At 37.6% G+C, this 17445-nt stretch overlaps 1 protein-coding gene across 2 annotated transcripts in view; it reads right to left on the bottom strand.

Annotated features, from left to right (window-relative positions):
• LOC134744478 (uncharacterized) overlaps positions 1–17445 on the bottom strand; it is a 118024-nt gene that overhangs the window by 27943 nt on the left and 72636 nt on the right. The window contains exon 2 of one of the 2 annotated variants that reach the window (XM_063678296.1): positions 12114–15839. The exons of the other annotated variant lie outside the window; for it this stretch is intronic. Coding sequence (XP_063534366.1) covers positions 15023–15838 — 816 coding nt within the window. The 5' untranslated portion in view covers position 15839 and the 3' untranslated portion in view covers positions 12114–15022. Of the gene's footprint in view, positions 1–12113; positions 15840–17445 lie in introns of those variants that run through there. 2 annotated transcript variants of the gene reach the window in all.

Here is a 17445-nt window from a genome sequence, read left to right as displayed (position 1 = left end):
CAGTAATTTTATTTAACTTGCCCTGTTAGAGGGTTTTCACATTGTCCGAGCCGATGTCGGATGTAGGATCCTACATCCGCGTAGTCAGGCCGCGGGGGCGCGTCCGGGCGCCATCTTTAGCGGCCACGCACACTACAATGCATTATGCCTACACATACGCACACAAACAAATATTATCGGTCCGACAGCTGACGGGGGGCTCCGACATGGCTGAATTTATCGGAAGCGCCTTTCCGATATCGGATGTCGGAAGGCGCCTATGACAAAAAAATCTGCAGAAGAGTGCCAGTGGCATTAAAAATAACTTTGCGTTATTTATCGTTTTATAATAATGATTTATTAAATGCATAAATAAATACAGAGAAACACATCTTACATTTTACAACCTTCCATCATCCGATATCGGATCGGATAATATGAAAACGCACTCAATAGGGATTGCAGAACTGGTACTGTTTAAAAGAACCGGGATTTTCGGTACCAGGCAAAAATGGAACCGAGATTTCCCGGTATTTTCGGTACTTTCGGGACTGCCTTCAAAAATCAGTTTTTACCTCAATTTCAGTAAAAAATTCGTTAAACGAAAATATATCGACCAAAAAACCTATATTTGACGCAAACAACAATGTGGAGCTACAGTATGGGGTTCTTCAAAAAAGGAGTGTACAGGTCTTTAAAGGGTCGGCAACGCGCGTGTAATATATCTGGTGTTGCAGGCGTCCATAGGCTACGGTAACTGCTTACCATCAGGCAGGCCGTATGCTTGATTGCCACCGACGTGGTATAAAAAAAAATGTACCCATCTGCACACGTATTTAGTATTTACCACTGAGAGCGCAGCATTGCCGACAATCAAGTTTATGGCTATGTACCGGCTCCTCTTTCTCCTTGACCCCTCTCTCTCTTGTAGATAGGTTACAACGTACCCAGCCCCCCCCCTACTTCTGCTCTACCCCATAAAAATGCTGGGTACGCCCATACACTTCGCGTATTTAGACTATTTGTGCCATTTTCAAGCAAAAGGGTACTTATTGTCGTTTGTCAGTAAGGCGCTATTTCCATATAGCTTCAATTAGAGATCAACCTTATCGACAACCGACAATGTGGTCCCTTTTGGTTGAAAACGTAACATTTAGTTCGCGTTAACTGATCATGACCTCGATAATAGCTTGCGATTTGCAATTCATTGCGGCATTTGGTCGATAGATTGAATTCGTTGCTCCTACTGCTCCTACACAGCCAACAATTATCTAAAATTACATGATAATTGTTGCAACGTCTATGGAAGCCTTAATTCAAACCTCATTTCAAATACCATTCATCTAATTGTCACTGTTGCTGTTACATTAAAGGTACGTACATTAAATTCACTATAAACAATGTTTGGGATACACTGTTTCTGAAACAATAGTTAATAATATTAACATTGTTTCTATTAACATATTAACTTAATATGTTAATAGAAACAATGTTTCAGCTCACATAGTGAGGACGGTCAGAGATACAATGAACTTGGTGATAAACAATAGTGTTTACCGCAAGTACCGCAACTGTTTCTGTGTTTCAGAAACAAGGGAATGTCCGTTTCTAAAACCCTGTTTCTAAACAAAATGTTTGTAGTGAATACGCACCTTAAATCCCTATACATTTTTATCCTCATAACTCTTAAACTTCTCAACCGTTCCCAGTCTTTCGAATTATGAAAATGTCAATTCATTATAACTGAGTACTTGCGTCCAAAAAGATTGGGCATTCAAACCGTAGCAAAAAAAGAGGTACCTAATTTTCTATTGGTTCAATTTTCGTAACGAGTAGGATCCTACATCACATCGTACTAACTATAGGTATGTGGAAAATGGGAAAATTGCGACTGCCTATTTAAGTAATTAAACACATTACAGCAATCAAACAAATCTTCGGCTTAAACCTAGCCTACCGTACACTGGAAATAGGTCAACTTACACTTATATCCAGCCAGTTTAATCACCGGCGGAATGTAGTAGCTTTAATTAATTATTTTTCGTTCAGCGCTCGCCGCCATTTTGAATTTCAGTATTTAACCTAAAGGGTTGTGCGTTGTGCTCCTAAAGGGGCCCACTGACTATCAGTCCGCCGGACGATATCGGCCTGTCAGTTGCTCGGAACTGTCAAATTTTTGTTCTAACTGACAGGCCGATATCGTCCGGCGGACTGATAGTCAGTGGGTCCCTTAATTTCAATGTACGACCGCTATGAACCTTTTGAGATAATGCTACCACGAATGTTATGTTAATATGTGATATTTTAGTGTTTGGGTAAGGTAGGCTTCTGAAGTTATGATAGTAGAAAACATAGATTACTAAGAAAACGTTAATTAACCTTAATCCAATTAACTCTCGTTATTTCCATTAAAAGTGAGGCTGCACTTTGTGGACGGCTTACAATTAGGTATCTGTATTCGTTTTAAAAATCTAAGTACATACTTACTTACCCAATGAAGTTATTATTCATTGTATTCAATAAAATTGTTATGAAATCTCATCGCCATATGAAAACGCCCAACATAATTCGCTACGCATCAGATAAAATCGAAAGTGGAGGCTGGTATTGATGTAACATATAATAATAGAGCCTTTTATTCCTTAAGTATACATGTAGTTACAATTCATTTTACTTATATTTATTTTTTAATTTAAGGACCCCTTCTGGGTATATGCCTCCTCCAACTTTTTCCAATGTGTTCTGTTTTGTGCTTTCTTCATCCAACTTTGTCCAGCTATTGGGACAATATCATCTATCCACCTGGTATTTGGTCTCCCTCTGTGTCTTTTTCCATGAGGTCCATGCCATTCTGTCACCACTTTGGTCCATCTCTAGTCTTCTAATCTGGCTAAGTACTCGAAGCTAGAAAGTGTCCTATACAACCAATAGGCCGCGGTAACCCGAGCCCTAAAGACGCCCTATACCTCTATATACCTATATAGTATATAGCGTTTGACGTCATAAGGTGTTACTGTTACCTCCTTAAACTGTAATGATGTCAGTGCAAATACTTCAGTTCGAAGGTTTATTGTCTCGTTAGTGGCATTCAAGACACATGTGGATCCGGACTAATCCGGAGTACAGTCGCCATCAGATATATCGGAGCGGCTAATGCGCTCACAAATATCTGAACACGCCTCTATTGTCTGGGCGTTAGAGTGCGTGTTTAGATATTGTGAACACCTAGGCCGCTCCGATATATCTGATGGCGATTGTACCTACGTAGCTACATAAGTACACTGTAAAACAATGAATTAAGGATCAAATCAAATATTATTGACCGGAGTCTTAGCGAAGTTCTCTGTTTTAACTCGGGTATATTGGTTTCTTATGTCCGGATGTTCCCTACAGGTCGCAATTCTTAACCGATTCTAGTGAAATTTTGTCACCAGATTCTATGATTAAATATTTTTTTGTCAATCCAGTTTTTGGAACTTTTTTATGCGGAAATTGGCATAAAGGACTTAAGCGCCAATAGCGTCCATGGCGCTTAGACCCTTGTGAGTTCACTGTGATAACGACTCAACAATGTACTTCATGTTTTTTCACTTTTACATTTTCTAAGGTTAACGCGAGGTCTACAGCTCACAGAGCCACTTATAGTTTTTTTTTAGGTGACGCTACCAGACCACTGACTCCCAAAAACTGCCAAAGTTCGAAAGCAAGTTCAATATGTCTCCAGCTTTGAAGCAGCTTTTATCGTACAGTCGCCATCATATCAGAGCGGCCGAGGTGCTCAAAAATATCTGAACACGCACTAACGCCTTGACAATTGAGGCGTGTTTAGATATTTGTGAGCGCCTTGGCCGCTCCGATATATCTAATAGTGACTGTACAACGTTTCTCGGTTCGGCTCCAGTTAGAGTTATCTCGTCGTAATCATAAACCTTGGGTACGAGCAAAGGGTGGGTACAAAGGGCAGCTTGTTATCGGGGGTGGAATTTACTGAATGGCGAAATCCGTGCGCCATTTTCGTATTGCTGCTATGTAAAGTGGAGTACAATGGAAATGGCAACTAATGTAAACAGATTTTGTTAGCATTTAACATATAACCTAACATTTAAAAAAAGTTGTTTTCATTGAAATATGTCCAATTAACATATATTTTATGATGATTATTATTGATATCAACAAAAGATTTAGGCATATTGTATTGTATTGTAGTTCACTGGCGCCTATTTTGCGTGACATAGAAAGAAAGAAAGAAAGAAAAAGCATTTATTAGCACAACATAACAAGACTAAAACTAGAAATAATTAAACAGAATGAGGTTGCGCTAAATGGTCCTTACTCAGCTTGGTGTCACGGTGTGAGCCAACATGGCACACTCCGCGACGCTGATTTTCAGTAAGGCCCAGTAGATGGACTAGTAAACACAATGTAAAATAAATAAATAAGGGAAAGCTTAAATACAAATAACAATCAAATTACTTAATTAAAATTAGCCTATACCTAAGTCTTATGAATGTTCGTGTGTATGTATGTATGTAAGTGTCTATGCGATTTGTGTGTGAGTGACTGAGTGTGCACGGTTGCCTAAGTGTTGCATTTTTGCTTAGCCAGTATGAATTTACGGAGGTGAATTTTGGGGGTGGGCTAGTCCTGCCAGCCCAGCTCCTCGAGGAAACCTTCAAACCTTTGATGTTGAGAGGAACCACGTGAGAGGCTGTTTCTTTTGTCTCCATGCATTCCCCTTCATTTTAGGATAGGAGGATTTAGCTAATATATAAACTGTAGATATAATCATTGTTGTCCTTAAAAAGTGCGTGATTATGAAGTATTGAAGGTAAAATTTTGTTTGTTCACATTATTTGCCATTTCTAGTGAACTCCACCTTATATAATTCGTTTTTCTTTTCGCGTTACCTGAGGACTTACTTTTTATACAAGTTACAATAAGTTTCAGCACACATTTAAATTAACAAGAAAATAGTTATTTTCGATACAAGTGCGGAAAAGAGGAAATTCGAAACGAGTGGCGATAAATTAAAACACGACCGCAGGGAGTGTTTTAAATCGACACAAGTTGCGAATTACCTATTCGCACGTGTATCGAACAACGTTTTACAGTACATATGGCCCTTTAAACTTTCGACATATGCACAAAAAGTGCACTTTACGCACTAGTGCGAGAAAGTAGCACCATGTGTACTGTAAACATAGAGTAACTTATACTAGAGCGGTACTGTCATAGTAAATTATGTAACCCCAGTAAATTCACTGCCATCTGTCGACACACTTTAAAACTAAAATTGAAGATTTGTAAAAATACGATAAAATGTATTTAAATATAGATAAAAAAAAATTTTTTATTTGCATTAATTATTTTGATGATTTTGACCTATGTTCTTTCACTGATATGCGTTAAAATTGTTAAATAACAAACGAAACCGTCAACGCCATCTATGCGACTGTAGGCCAAAACTAGTAGCGCCCTCTGAACGAGAATCAAATTTTCTTGATTTTCGAGGCACGTTTTTTCTTTAGACGTATCCATCTATTACGGAGTTATATCTATCTTTGCTGTAAATAAACTTAATGTTTACCCGACTGCTTCTGAAAATGCTCTAACTTATATAGGTTATGTAATATGTAGGTATGTGTGTACACTGTTCACATTGTATATGTTGTTAAATATAACGTTTCCTTTTGGTTTTCAAATGCAACTCCTACAATTATTTCTGCTTTTCCTTAAGGTTGACTGGTAGAGAATGCCTCATGGCATTAAGGTCGTCTTTTGTACATTAAGTTTTTGTGCAATAAAGTTTAGATAAATAAATAATTTAAATTAATAACTTACCTATCGCTACCTTTGTAGTAACGACCCATTCAGATATAACACTTGAAGGATTTTGAATGAGGTTATTATTAAAAGAACAATCCCAATTAATTAATAATCGTAATTTAATAATATTAAGTGTAATAAATTGAGTGAAATAAAACGCTCTTGTTGGATGACGCGCGAGGCCGCCAAATGGAGAAAGCGCGTAACTTAAGAAATGCAAGATTTTACAAGTTTGAATTACGTTTTAATTAAGATTATTTACAGACGTGAGTGGTAGTTTTTAAACAAAGTTAGATTAGTTTTTATTGAAACGTCACTTTCTCGATTCGACAGTAGCTTTCAATGGTAATATTAAACATCGTTCCCTTATTTTTAGATCATTAGAATACTGTAGGGATTTACGTGTTTTATACAATTTCACTATTATTTGTGCTTAGTTTACATTAGTATCACTGTTTACCAAAAAGATGGGCTATCCCATGTCGCATGCATAAAAATACTGATATAGGAATTACAGATTATATAATAGTAATATTGATAAATTCAAAAATCTTTTCAGTAGGATGTTACGAACTAGAATGTTACGTTTTTATGGTCATGTTTATGTTTCGCAACTCATGAAAGGGTTGTCCTAAAGCAAAGGGGGTGCAAAAAAAAACTTAGATTTTTTTTAGTGGGGTACAATAACATGTCTGTTCTGGCGATCATCGCGGTCAACCTAACACACTCCTCCTCGCTTCGCTCGTCGTCGCACCTATCTTGTCTCTGTTACTTAAATTGACTGTTCCACATGATTGATTTTAATTTGTCAAGTAGTGGTTTCAACTTGCGGGTCAAATATCTCGGCCATTTTAGATTTTAGAGAAAAGTTTTTCCTACAAAACATGCTTATTTTAGCGTATTCTCTACGATAACACAATAAAAAATAGGTGTCATAATAACATCACTCCGATGAAAAGTGTCGGCACCCCCTTTGCTTTAGTCCAACCCATAACAGACCTAAATGTCTGTTTCAAGATGTTTCTGTCTCATTAGTTTTTATGTCAGCGTTAGACTTGTAAAAAATTACGAGTAATTTATGCACATGACACTTATAATATTTCCATTTCGTTACTTAAAGTTGAGACGTAAAAAGAAACAAGTTCGCATTATGTTTCATAGATGGCGTGAGTTCGCAACTTGGCTTAGATCGATTTCGATAGGAGCATCGACCAATGGACGATCGAAGCATGAGTGCAGAGCCTATTGCGATCAAAGAATTTCGCAATTTTCGGGCATCTCTCTTTTAATCACGTTTGTTGTTTCGATGTTTCGAGGACGGCGTTGTCCCCGTGGTCTCGGAGAAGACTGGCTAAAGTTGACATCAACATCTTCTAGGCGCGCGAGTTTTTCGAACTACCCTTGGTCTTGTTTATTAACTTGACCGTTTTGCGCACTAGGGATGTCACCGGGTCGACACACAACACTCACAATATTCGATTTTCCAACTTTCGATATTTACCATGTGGATGAGATCTTAAAACCTTCGTCTCGATTAAAATTTCTTTGTTAAAAACTCGCGCGCCTAGAAGATGTTGAAGTCAACTTTAGCCAGCTTGAGACCACGGGGACAACGCCGTCCTCGAAACGTCGGAGGTCAATTTAAAACTTATTTTACGCGATTAAGTCTCGACGTTGTGAATAATAATGAGTAAAAATCGTAAAATGTTTAAATCAGTATCTCTCTTTTACTCCAATTAAAGCCTAATTAGAGTGACAGAGAAAGATGCCCGCAATTTACTAACTTCGTTGTTCACAGTAGGCCGGCCCTCTGACATCCGATACGCTAGTGTGGTACGAGGTACGAGTAACACAGTTCTTTAATGACATCTATTGAAGCCAACAATTATAGTTTCTTTTACACCCCAACAAACACTACAATGTGTGAATACAATAGTACAATCATGTAAAGAGCTTGTAAAATACCGCAAAAGCGTTTAAGTATAAATATCACGACACCGAAACAAATAAATACACCGAACATGTTGAGCCATACACCAAACCATATACTATTACATGATATAATAAAACAGCTAGTTTGTATAAAATTGGAACATCACTTTAGTTAACTTTTTAGCACATTTATTTCTGCCAGCGTGCTGATAAACGGTATAATAGATATAGGTGAATGATGATGAGGTAATTATACTACGAGCAATTCCTGCTCTTTATAATGATAACATAATGCTTAAATTCGGTTTTGAAGCTGCAAATTTCTACATTTTTATCAATTACATATCAAAATAGTAGAATTTGTATAAAATATTCAGATTCAAAAGATTCATTTGCATAGAACACAGTTATGAGAAGTTGTTACAAAATAAAATAAATCCGTGCATTCAGTTTGCATGCACAACACTCATGGAAAATAATTTAAAAGATAAATCCAAATTCCATGATATATAGTGCTTAAAATGAAGAATAATGTACGCTGCCAACTAAATAAAAATAAACGTTTTACGTTTGTATCACTGAAAAAAGCTTTTATAAATTTGTACAAACTTTGAAGATTGTTTCACTAGACTTATATTGACCGGGATTTAGACCGTGATTACCTTTTTTATTGTTTTTGAGCTTCCGATATTTCGACAACTATCTTACGACGACAACAACTATCTTCAGTTTACCCTCACGGACAAGATACATGTAACGGCGTCGAAATATCGGGAGCTTAAAAACAATACAAAAGGTAATCACGGTCTATATCCCGGTCAATATAAGTCTAGTGAAACTAACCGTGAATAATTCAAAACTGGTAAGACTGTTTTACTTTTTCCCTTAATCGTGTCCCCGTTTCCCTTAACCTCCTAAGGCCCAACATACAGTTTCCCTATTTTTGATTTGAACCTTGTTGTATAGAAGATTAGGGTGACTCGTTTGTTTTAGAAAACAATGAAACAAAAGAAATGCTACTTAATTCAGTTAGTGTAAGGTTCAAATTAGATTGAAACAGTGTACATTGTAATACACATTGGGCCTTACGAGGTTAATGAAGCCTTTGCATTCATTTGCCTCCCCTACAATACTTAAGTGCATCTTTCTCTGCATTCATTTCGAGTTTTATGCGACTCGGTTGAAAGAGCGAGTTTTATGCGATTTTGCTGAATGCACCGAGACGGACAAATATTCTCTGTGACTACGATTATGAATACATTGGTAGAAATATATGTGCCGCTGACGTAGTGAAGTGAGCTACAAGTTACTGCGTATCTGCTCGTGATATACGACAAACTTTATTCAGAAGAATATATTCATAAAACTGGGTTTTGTTTGAAATTTCCTGTTGAACGTTGAACTATATTTCATGTAATGTTTAAAAAGCCACGCCTCGATCGTTGAGTGATTGTGTATTGTTTATAAAAGCGTTATAACTTATAACCCAAAACCAATCGATGATTGATTTGCGTTGATTGATACATCAATCAACGATCGATCTATTTATGTGGTAGCACTCTAAATTCTGTTACCTTAGTTTGATTGACTCTTAATTCTGATTATTTTTAATTTTGCTTGGATAATAAATTGTAATATTGCTTCTCCTGAATGGGATGAAATATGTATTTGTAAACATGAATATTAAATCGATTACGTTGAATACGAATGAAATATGTACAAGTGTTAAGTACCTAAATAGCAAATATATTAAATTGAATTATCCTAATAAAATACCTAAGTATAAAAGTAGTGTAGGCACAAGAAATTTCATTATGTGCAATCTCTATAATATTTCACTATTACAATATAATAATTATTATGTGCAAATTGGATTGATATTAATTTACTAAAACTTTGTTTGTGTTTACCGTGTACTTTTAATACAATAAATAATTACGAAAATAAACGTGACCTTTGATTTTGCTGAAAAAGAAAGGTACCATTGTCTCGATGTTAAGATGAGGTTTTTAATGCTTTATTCAGGGTCAAATTATGTAAAATAAATATTAATAGTAGCAGTAATTGTTTTAGCAATTAGTACCATCTTGACCAATTTAAAACTTCTACTATTCACGAAATACTCCACGAAAACATTAATTCATAGACGATAATATGAAGTGTGTTCGATAGAAATCGTTTTCTAAAACACCACCAATGGGCCTAATCATTCTATTACTTTAAAAAAGTGTTTGCGTGTAATCTTTACGCGCGATTGAAGTAAAACTTCTTTGACGATGACGTTTATCGCTATGTTGGCACTTTGACATGTGTCCTATTGTGCGAATGGACCCGGGTATGTCCTTAAACTACGTCCAAAAGAGAGGTATGGGCACTGTGAATGACATCTCGCTTTGTGTTGTAGGTCACAGGACAGCGGATGTCATTCCAGATTTAGAGCAGAGCCCAACTGGGGAGGTACCTCCACCTTACAGAAAACCGCAGCCAAATAACACCAGACCCTACTAATAGTGTTGTGTTCCTGCCGGTGAGTAAGGTTGCCAGAGCTCGAGGGAGAGGAGTGTTAGGGTCGGCAACGCGCATGTAACTCCTCTGGAGTTGCAGGCGTACATAGGCTACGGAGACTGTTTAACATCAGGCAGGCCGTATGCTTGTTTGCCACCGACGTAGTATTAAAAAAAAATGTCAAAAAAAATGTAAGTTACCCTCTAGTCGCGCCTAAAGAAGTTTTACTTCAATTATACTTATTCTTTTCAGATATTTTTAAGGCGACACGGTAAACACTGAACAGTATCAATAGAAATAGTAACAATAAAATAAAAGTTCTAAACTAAAGCGCATATATTAGCAATCTCTCTGTGTCAGTTCAAAATGTTATTTAGTCAATGTGGAGAAGACCGACATATAAAATTTATCTATTGCCGGGAAGACCGTCATAGAACAAGAACTTGTATTTCCAAAGGAACGTTGTGTAGTGTGTGCTACGCCTTACCCTCACAAGTGATATAGCCTATACTATACAGGGTGTCCCTAGCCACTGGACAAAGCCGAAATGTACATATGCATTAGGGTATTTAGAACCAGTATACAAAGTCTCATAACAACCGGTGTAGCGGTTACGAAGAAATTAACAACTTACGATTTTTTACTTTGGAGCAGCCTGTATATGTACCTTCTTCGACCTTTTTGATTTTCTTTTTTATTTATGATGCTAATAAGATTATGACTTTTGACAAATGTCATCATTGCCGCATATTTTCGAACAAATTGTAAAAAGCACTGCCAATGAATACAGTATGTTTCTTTTTGTTGTCGATTTTTGGAAATAACTTGTTTGATTTTTTTAAAATCTTTTGTTCTTATAAAAAAATATTAACGTAGAGCATTCCTAAGAAGTAACTCTACGTGGGATTTCAGGGTTTGTCCAATGGCTAAGGTCATCCTGTATAAGCTCGTACATACGTTATTCTATATAATATAGATCTATAATCCAACCAAGTTGTTCTCCTTTAACGCCCCTCCTCATGGCGACCCTGCCAGTTCGGCCTTGTCCTGCACTAACTCAGCCAGGAACACGACAACACAGGACTGTGTGACAGGACTGCTCATACAGTCAGGAAGGCAGAACTTCACTCTTTCTGTTCTACCGACTTTCTGTAAGTGGAATATGTGTATAAAATAAACGCGACGCGAGTTAGAAGCGACGAAAGTATGTAGACGGTCTTACCTGATAGGCGGTCTTCGCCACATTGGCGTATTTTATTTTGTAAGGAATAATGATCGATCGAATTTATTTGTACCTTGTGCTAAACCACTTCACTTGAGTTTAGGAGTTATACGAATAATAAATATGTGAATTAAAAACGTATAAAAATTACAGGATCTGAAATGTTTGACTTTAAAATGTGGGAACAAATGATATTACTACTTTTTGTGCTTGTGAATTGAATCTCAGTAGAAACTAATACAATCAAAATTTAATGATAGTATACATTGAAAAAATTACGATATTGTTAGTTCGGCGGCTTGGCAACGATTCAAAATAAGCTTGTAAATTTTACATTTAAACAAACATTATATTCATTATTAAATAAACAATTACTTTTGTATAAATATGCCGCATTGTATATGTCAGCATGTCGTCGCCCCCTTAAAGAAAAATAGTGTAACCCAGAAATATTTTTTGTGCAGAATACAGAAAACAGATTTTTAATGGTAAAATAAAAGTACATTTTACAAGTCAAAATAAAATATAATGATTAACGCTTCGAATAAATAATGTTTACAGTACATATGCACCGACTTTACCGCACTAGTGCGATATTTAATAAAGGGCCATATGTAGTGTAAAACGTTGTACGATACGCAATTCGTGTTTTTTTATCGCCACTCGTTGCAAATGTCATATTTTTCGCACTTGCATCGTAATGTACTATTACATTTATTACCTCAAATAGTAAAATTAAATAAAAAATTGCGACGTTAATCTCAATAAGATCGACCATCAAAATTAAAATCGCTAGTAATTTTGTTAATCATTTCAGTGGAGGCGCAAAACTACCAAATCATTAAATACCTGTACTTTTTAACTAGGTATAAAAAATGGAATGTTTTGTAATTATTTTTCAAAATAGTAGAATTACATTTATAAGAGGAATAATTTCGACTTATTGCTTATTTGTAGTTTGAACGTGTTCTGTAGCCTAACCACGAGTTTGTCACTGGCATACTTTTTACGAATCTCTCTCGTACTGGCATATTACTTAGTGCGAGCGCGATGTATAGAAAGTAACTTACGCAGACTTTAGCGAATATGTCAGTGTCAAACTCGTGATTAGGCTGTATTTTTCAGTATAAACCTCACACAAGCTAGCTGAGACTAGACATCGAGACAGACAATAGTTTTAGGCCTCACACAAATTGGTCCTTCGATCTTTGATCATTTGGTTATATATAACATATGATTACTAAATTAATGTTGTCACGTTCTATAACAAGTATGTAAGTGCGAAAGTGACAGGCATAGTGACAGGTGATAAAAATGCTACCGTGCTAAGCCTGCAGCATTTAAAAGTGTAATATTTTTACGGTAAGATGTCGCTAGTCCCCTCCCTAAGGAAGGACGTGGTGGAAATATTCGCTCTGTCTTCGAGTAAGTCTCGCCCGTTTTTGTTTTTCGACCGTTTTTTTTCTTTTTTCGCCCGAGACAGTGAGTTTTTCCACTTTTCCTTTATTTCTAAGCATATTACTCTTGTTTTGGACAAATTCTCAGAGACAAAGGTTGTAAAAGTATTAAGAAAGTTTAAGGATAAGATCGGATGAACAAAGCAAATAAAATGAAACAGTACATTGAAAATGCCTAAGCAAGCAAGATACACATCGCAATAGATACATTCGTATCAGCTGGAAAATAATTTAGACATACTAATGGTTGACGAAACGGATCGTATTTTAATTATGACAAAACTAAACATATTTGAGGATGAATCAACGTAACATTAATGGAAGGACCAATTTGAAATGAAGCTCACTTAGATAATGTGATAGGAAAATACCAAAAATGCGCGCTTGTCAAGACACTCAGATTTCATCATAATTTGATATTTTTCTCACATAGTTCTACAGCTATTATTTATTTAGTAGTTAAAATTGTGCTCATACATTACACACACAGTGAGACAGTTCGTTTTAAGGCAATGCTAGACAGCACTTACATTAGTTTAGAGCTAGGATCCAAAAACTATACATGGTAAATGTGATATCTTTTCAATTTGGTGATACATTCACAACTCAGTAAGTATGCGTTGGGATTTTGCTTTAAAAAATATCACATCGACCTTTGCGAAGATTAAAAAGGACATTGAAAATAGATACTAGGAGAGGGAAAGTTATAAAACAACTAAGTATAATATTTAAAGTTTGAGCATGGTGAAGCTAAGCTCGTGTCCTTATGCTTATAATTAATATCAATATTCACTATATATATAATAATATATCAAGATATATTTGTACCTTCCGCGAAAGTAGATTCAATTAGACTTGCGTCCTTATTCGCAAAAGGCAAAGGTTTAGATATCGACGACTCAGTTCGTCGCTCGCAGTCGCTCCTTGTCACAGCCACAACCAAACTAATTATTAAAATGCAGGATATTAACTAAATTAATTACAAATTACAACCTTATAAATGCAGAGTGAATCACAGTAAATAAACTAAAAGATCTGTTAAAACTGCTGTGAACATTTTAATCGCATATAGAAAAAAATGCCCTAAATATTTTGGCACTTGATACGAAGACTGTATGTAATTCAAAAACGGGCTGTTATTATTTAAACTACATTCCAGTTAATAGGTAAATATTCTTTTCTTCTCAATAAAGATAATTAAAATGGGTTAAAATTGTAATCACTAAACATGACCGCTAATTAATCCTTTTCGTTAAAACTACTTAGATCAAGTGAAACTATACTTGACGCGGCGAATCGTGATCCCTATGACCTATGCCTATGACAGTTTATTTTTGTATGGTGTAACTGTCAAAGGTTGTTAGACTTTTTTGGTAGTTTAACACATTTTTATTTTATTTTGAAATGTAACAATAATACGGTCAAAGCCTATTTCTTCAATTTTTAAAAAATTTGGTCTATCCAAAAGCTATTTGGAGGAACTGTCATATTACGGATCGTCATTCGCCGCGTCAGGTATAGTTGACAGTAGAACTATACAATATCAAGAATACAAAGTATTTTGTGTAAACATTGAAGTAATAGGCAAACAAACAGTAATTAATATCGTATAAAACCGTCAGGTATAAGTACAGTATATTAACAATCAGTCTCAAGCCAACACATACGGATTCCCATAGATAATTGATAAAATATACAATACGTTATCACCTCTTCGAATTGCAATAATCGTTTTCTCCGATATTTTCCGACCGCTTTTTATCAGTTCCCAGCTGCAATTAAAAGAGGATAACGCGTTAAGACTTAACACTATAATCTAACGAGAGTTGGTCCGTCTGTTAAAATATAAAATAGAGAAGCTGTTGATATAAGTAACGCCACTGATAGTCTGCCGCAAGCGCCGAAGCATACACCACGGGGCGGGGCGCGGGCGCCGCAGACCTCGATAGACGCACTAGCACTACCGGCGCTCCGCCTCAAAAGTCATCGGATTAAAGTAGGAATCGAGCGGCACTGAAACCCAGTTTAAGGACCAAAGTAAATTGTCAGGGTACACTCAAGTGGCACTAAAAATGCGAAAGACCCGGGAAGACGTGGTCGTTCACATTCGCGACATGATCATGTACCGGCCGTCGGACAGCAGCTCGCGCGTGTCGGAGGGCGAGCCGGGACTGAGGCTCGGCGCCACCGACGGCGTCGAGTACGTGTCGCGGTTGAACTTGCCCAGTCGCCTCTCGCTCTCCGAAGCCAAGGAGCATTCCTCCTCTACTATCTGCTCTAGTGGAGACTCTCTGAGTGCATCACCGTTGAGGGCTAGTGCGTTGACGAAGCCGTGCGCTCGATCCGCCGGTGGCTCGGTGTAGGTCTCTGTAATGGTTTCAGGGAGGACTTCAGCGGCGCGCGCTCGCCTCGCGTGCTTTGTCGTATGACCTCCCGTCTCCGTATCTCTCTCTAGCCGGTGACCTGATCGCGATCGCGTCAGTTGACGCTGCACGTACTCCTCCAGCGCTTGCTCCTCGCTCTTAGTCAAGTATTTGTGCAGCACTATCAAGAATATTCCTATCCCGAGCGCGAACAATCCGGACCAAACTAGCTCGTTAAACCAGTTGCCGGAGCCTATGGTACTCCAGGATGTGACGTCGTCGGGAAGTAAACCTGAGCCGATGAGGAAGAAGGAGAGGACGAGGAACACGACTCCGAGATGAAGCATGCCCACGGAGGAGACGACCTCATTCTCGCTGGTGCGGGTGTTCTTGAAGCGGCGCCGCTCGAGGCTGCCCGTGGAGCAATGCGGCGAGGTGACGCCGGACTCGGTGGACTGCAGGGAGTAGCGGCGCTCCTTGGCGCGCTGCTGCTCGGCGCGGCGCTTGCGCTCGCGGCGGATGGCCAGCGCGGAGTGGAGGCCCACGGCGTGCATCCTGCAAGCACGGGCACGGGTGAGTGTGTGTGGCGGCCAGCGGCCGGCACCGCACCCGTGCCCGCGCCGCGCCGCCACGCACAAGATACGCCGGTCCGGCGGCACAAGCGGATAACACACGGCGCAAGGCGTCGAGCGGTTCAAAACATTGTACTTATTTGTAATATAAACCGCGCACCCGATGCAACCGCATTCGGCGCCCCTCGAAGCGGTTCTGTGTGTTATCCGCCTAACCCTTCTAAAATCTACAGTAGTGTGGCATAAAAATCGTAAACAAATAATTTAATTATTATATTCTTGGAGCTTAACATAACCCAAGAGTATAAGATTCAGATTAAGTCACCACCACGCTACTGAGATTTGAAGTCTGCGATTACTAAAACTAGTCTTGTTTAACTTTTTTAACTGCAGACTAGAATTGCCAGCACCGGTGCGCATCTTCTGCGTTCGAAAAAATTAAATTTAGTTATCTTACTGGTACTTTAAAAGGAATTCCCGAAAAATCTCATCAAGCTAAGGCGGTAAGGTAAGGAGCATAAATCAAGGGCGCGTGTCAGCCCTTGTTGAAGTGTAAACGGGGCGTTAAGGACGGAGTAGCCCCTGGCTATATTTATCGTAAAATCACATTGGATTGGACTTGAATCTTTATTGTATCTAGAAATTAGTATCAAACTGATCAACCATTTTCAGTTTTTTTTTCATAAAATAAAATTAAAGTAAACAAGTTTGGGAACAAATCAAATTATTTTATTAAATATTTTGATTTCAGGGTTAGGGTATGATTTATTTGATATATGACATCTATTACAGTTTTTAAAATTAAAGTACTTAATAATTTTTACATGTTATAATTGTATTAAATTAGCTTCTTTTCTCTGACTGACAAATATTTAAAGCGTATTCACTCAATTTATTTTTCTTAATTTGCATTATCTGTTTGTATTCAAGTTATAAACTTATTCAATGCACAATTTTATATTCAAATATATTCCTAAATTTCCACGTTCCATTCTGATGAACCTGCGATATTTCCTAAGAATTCCATCAGAATTCCTCCGGTGAAAAATGGCGGAACTTCCGAAAGTTAAAACCTACTTCTAACTTGACATAAGATCTGCGCAAATTATGCGGAACGGGAGTTATGGCGCTTTGCCGTCTGGAGGTTGATAACAGATAATAACGTGCCTGACATTTGAAATTGACAGTTTAACCGTATAACCAAGTATAACTGAGGCGGTCGGTAAGAAGTTATTCAGGTCAGCTATGGACTGGTTAGAGACTTGGCTGCGTGAAGCAAAATTTACAAGCTCTATTTAACTTGCAATGTTTGTTTGTTCGGTTCAAATCTTGCAAGCTAAATTAGACCTAGACTTATATTGACCGGGATATAGACCGTGATTACTTTTTGTTTGGGTTGTACTCTTAAATTAAACCTATCTACCATCAAGGGCATGACACTCTTTGATAGAGAAAGATAGTCTTATTGCGATTCCTATAAGAGGAAAGAGAAAATAGTGCCATGCTTTGTCCTTATCACCGACCGGGTGGCATCATAGGTAGGAGGCAAAGGCGAAATACAGAAATTTAAGAGTGAAAGAGAAAAAATC

This window comes from Cydia strobilella, chromosome 9 (genome assembly GCF_947568885.1).
Source record: "Cydia strobilella chromosome 9, ilCydStro3.1, whole genome shotgun sequence".
In the NCBI taxonomy this organism is placed as follows: Eukaryota; Metazoa; Arthropoda; class Insecta; order Lepidoptera; family Tortricidae; genus Cydia; species Cydia strobilella.
Note: the sequence above shows the minus strand (reverse complement) of the source record. Positions and strands in the feature narration are given on the sequence as shown.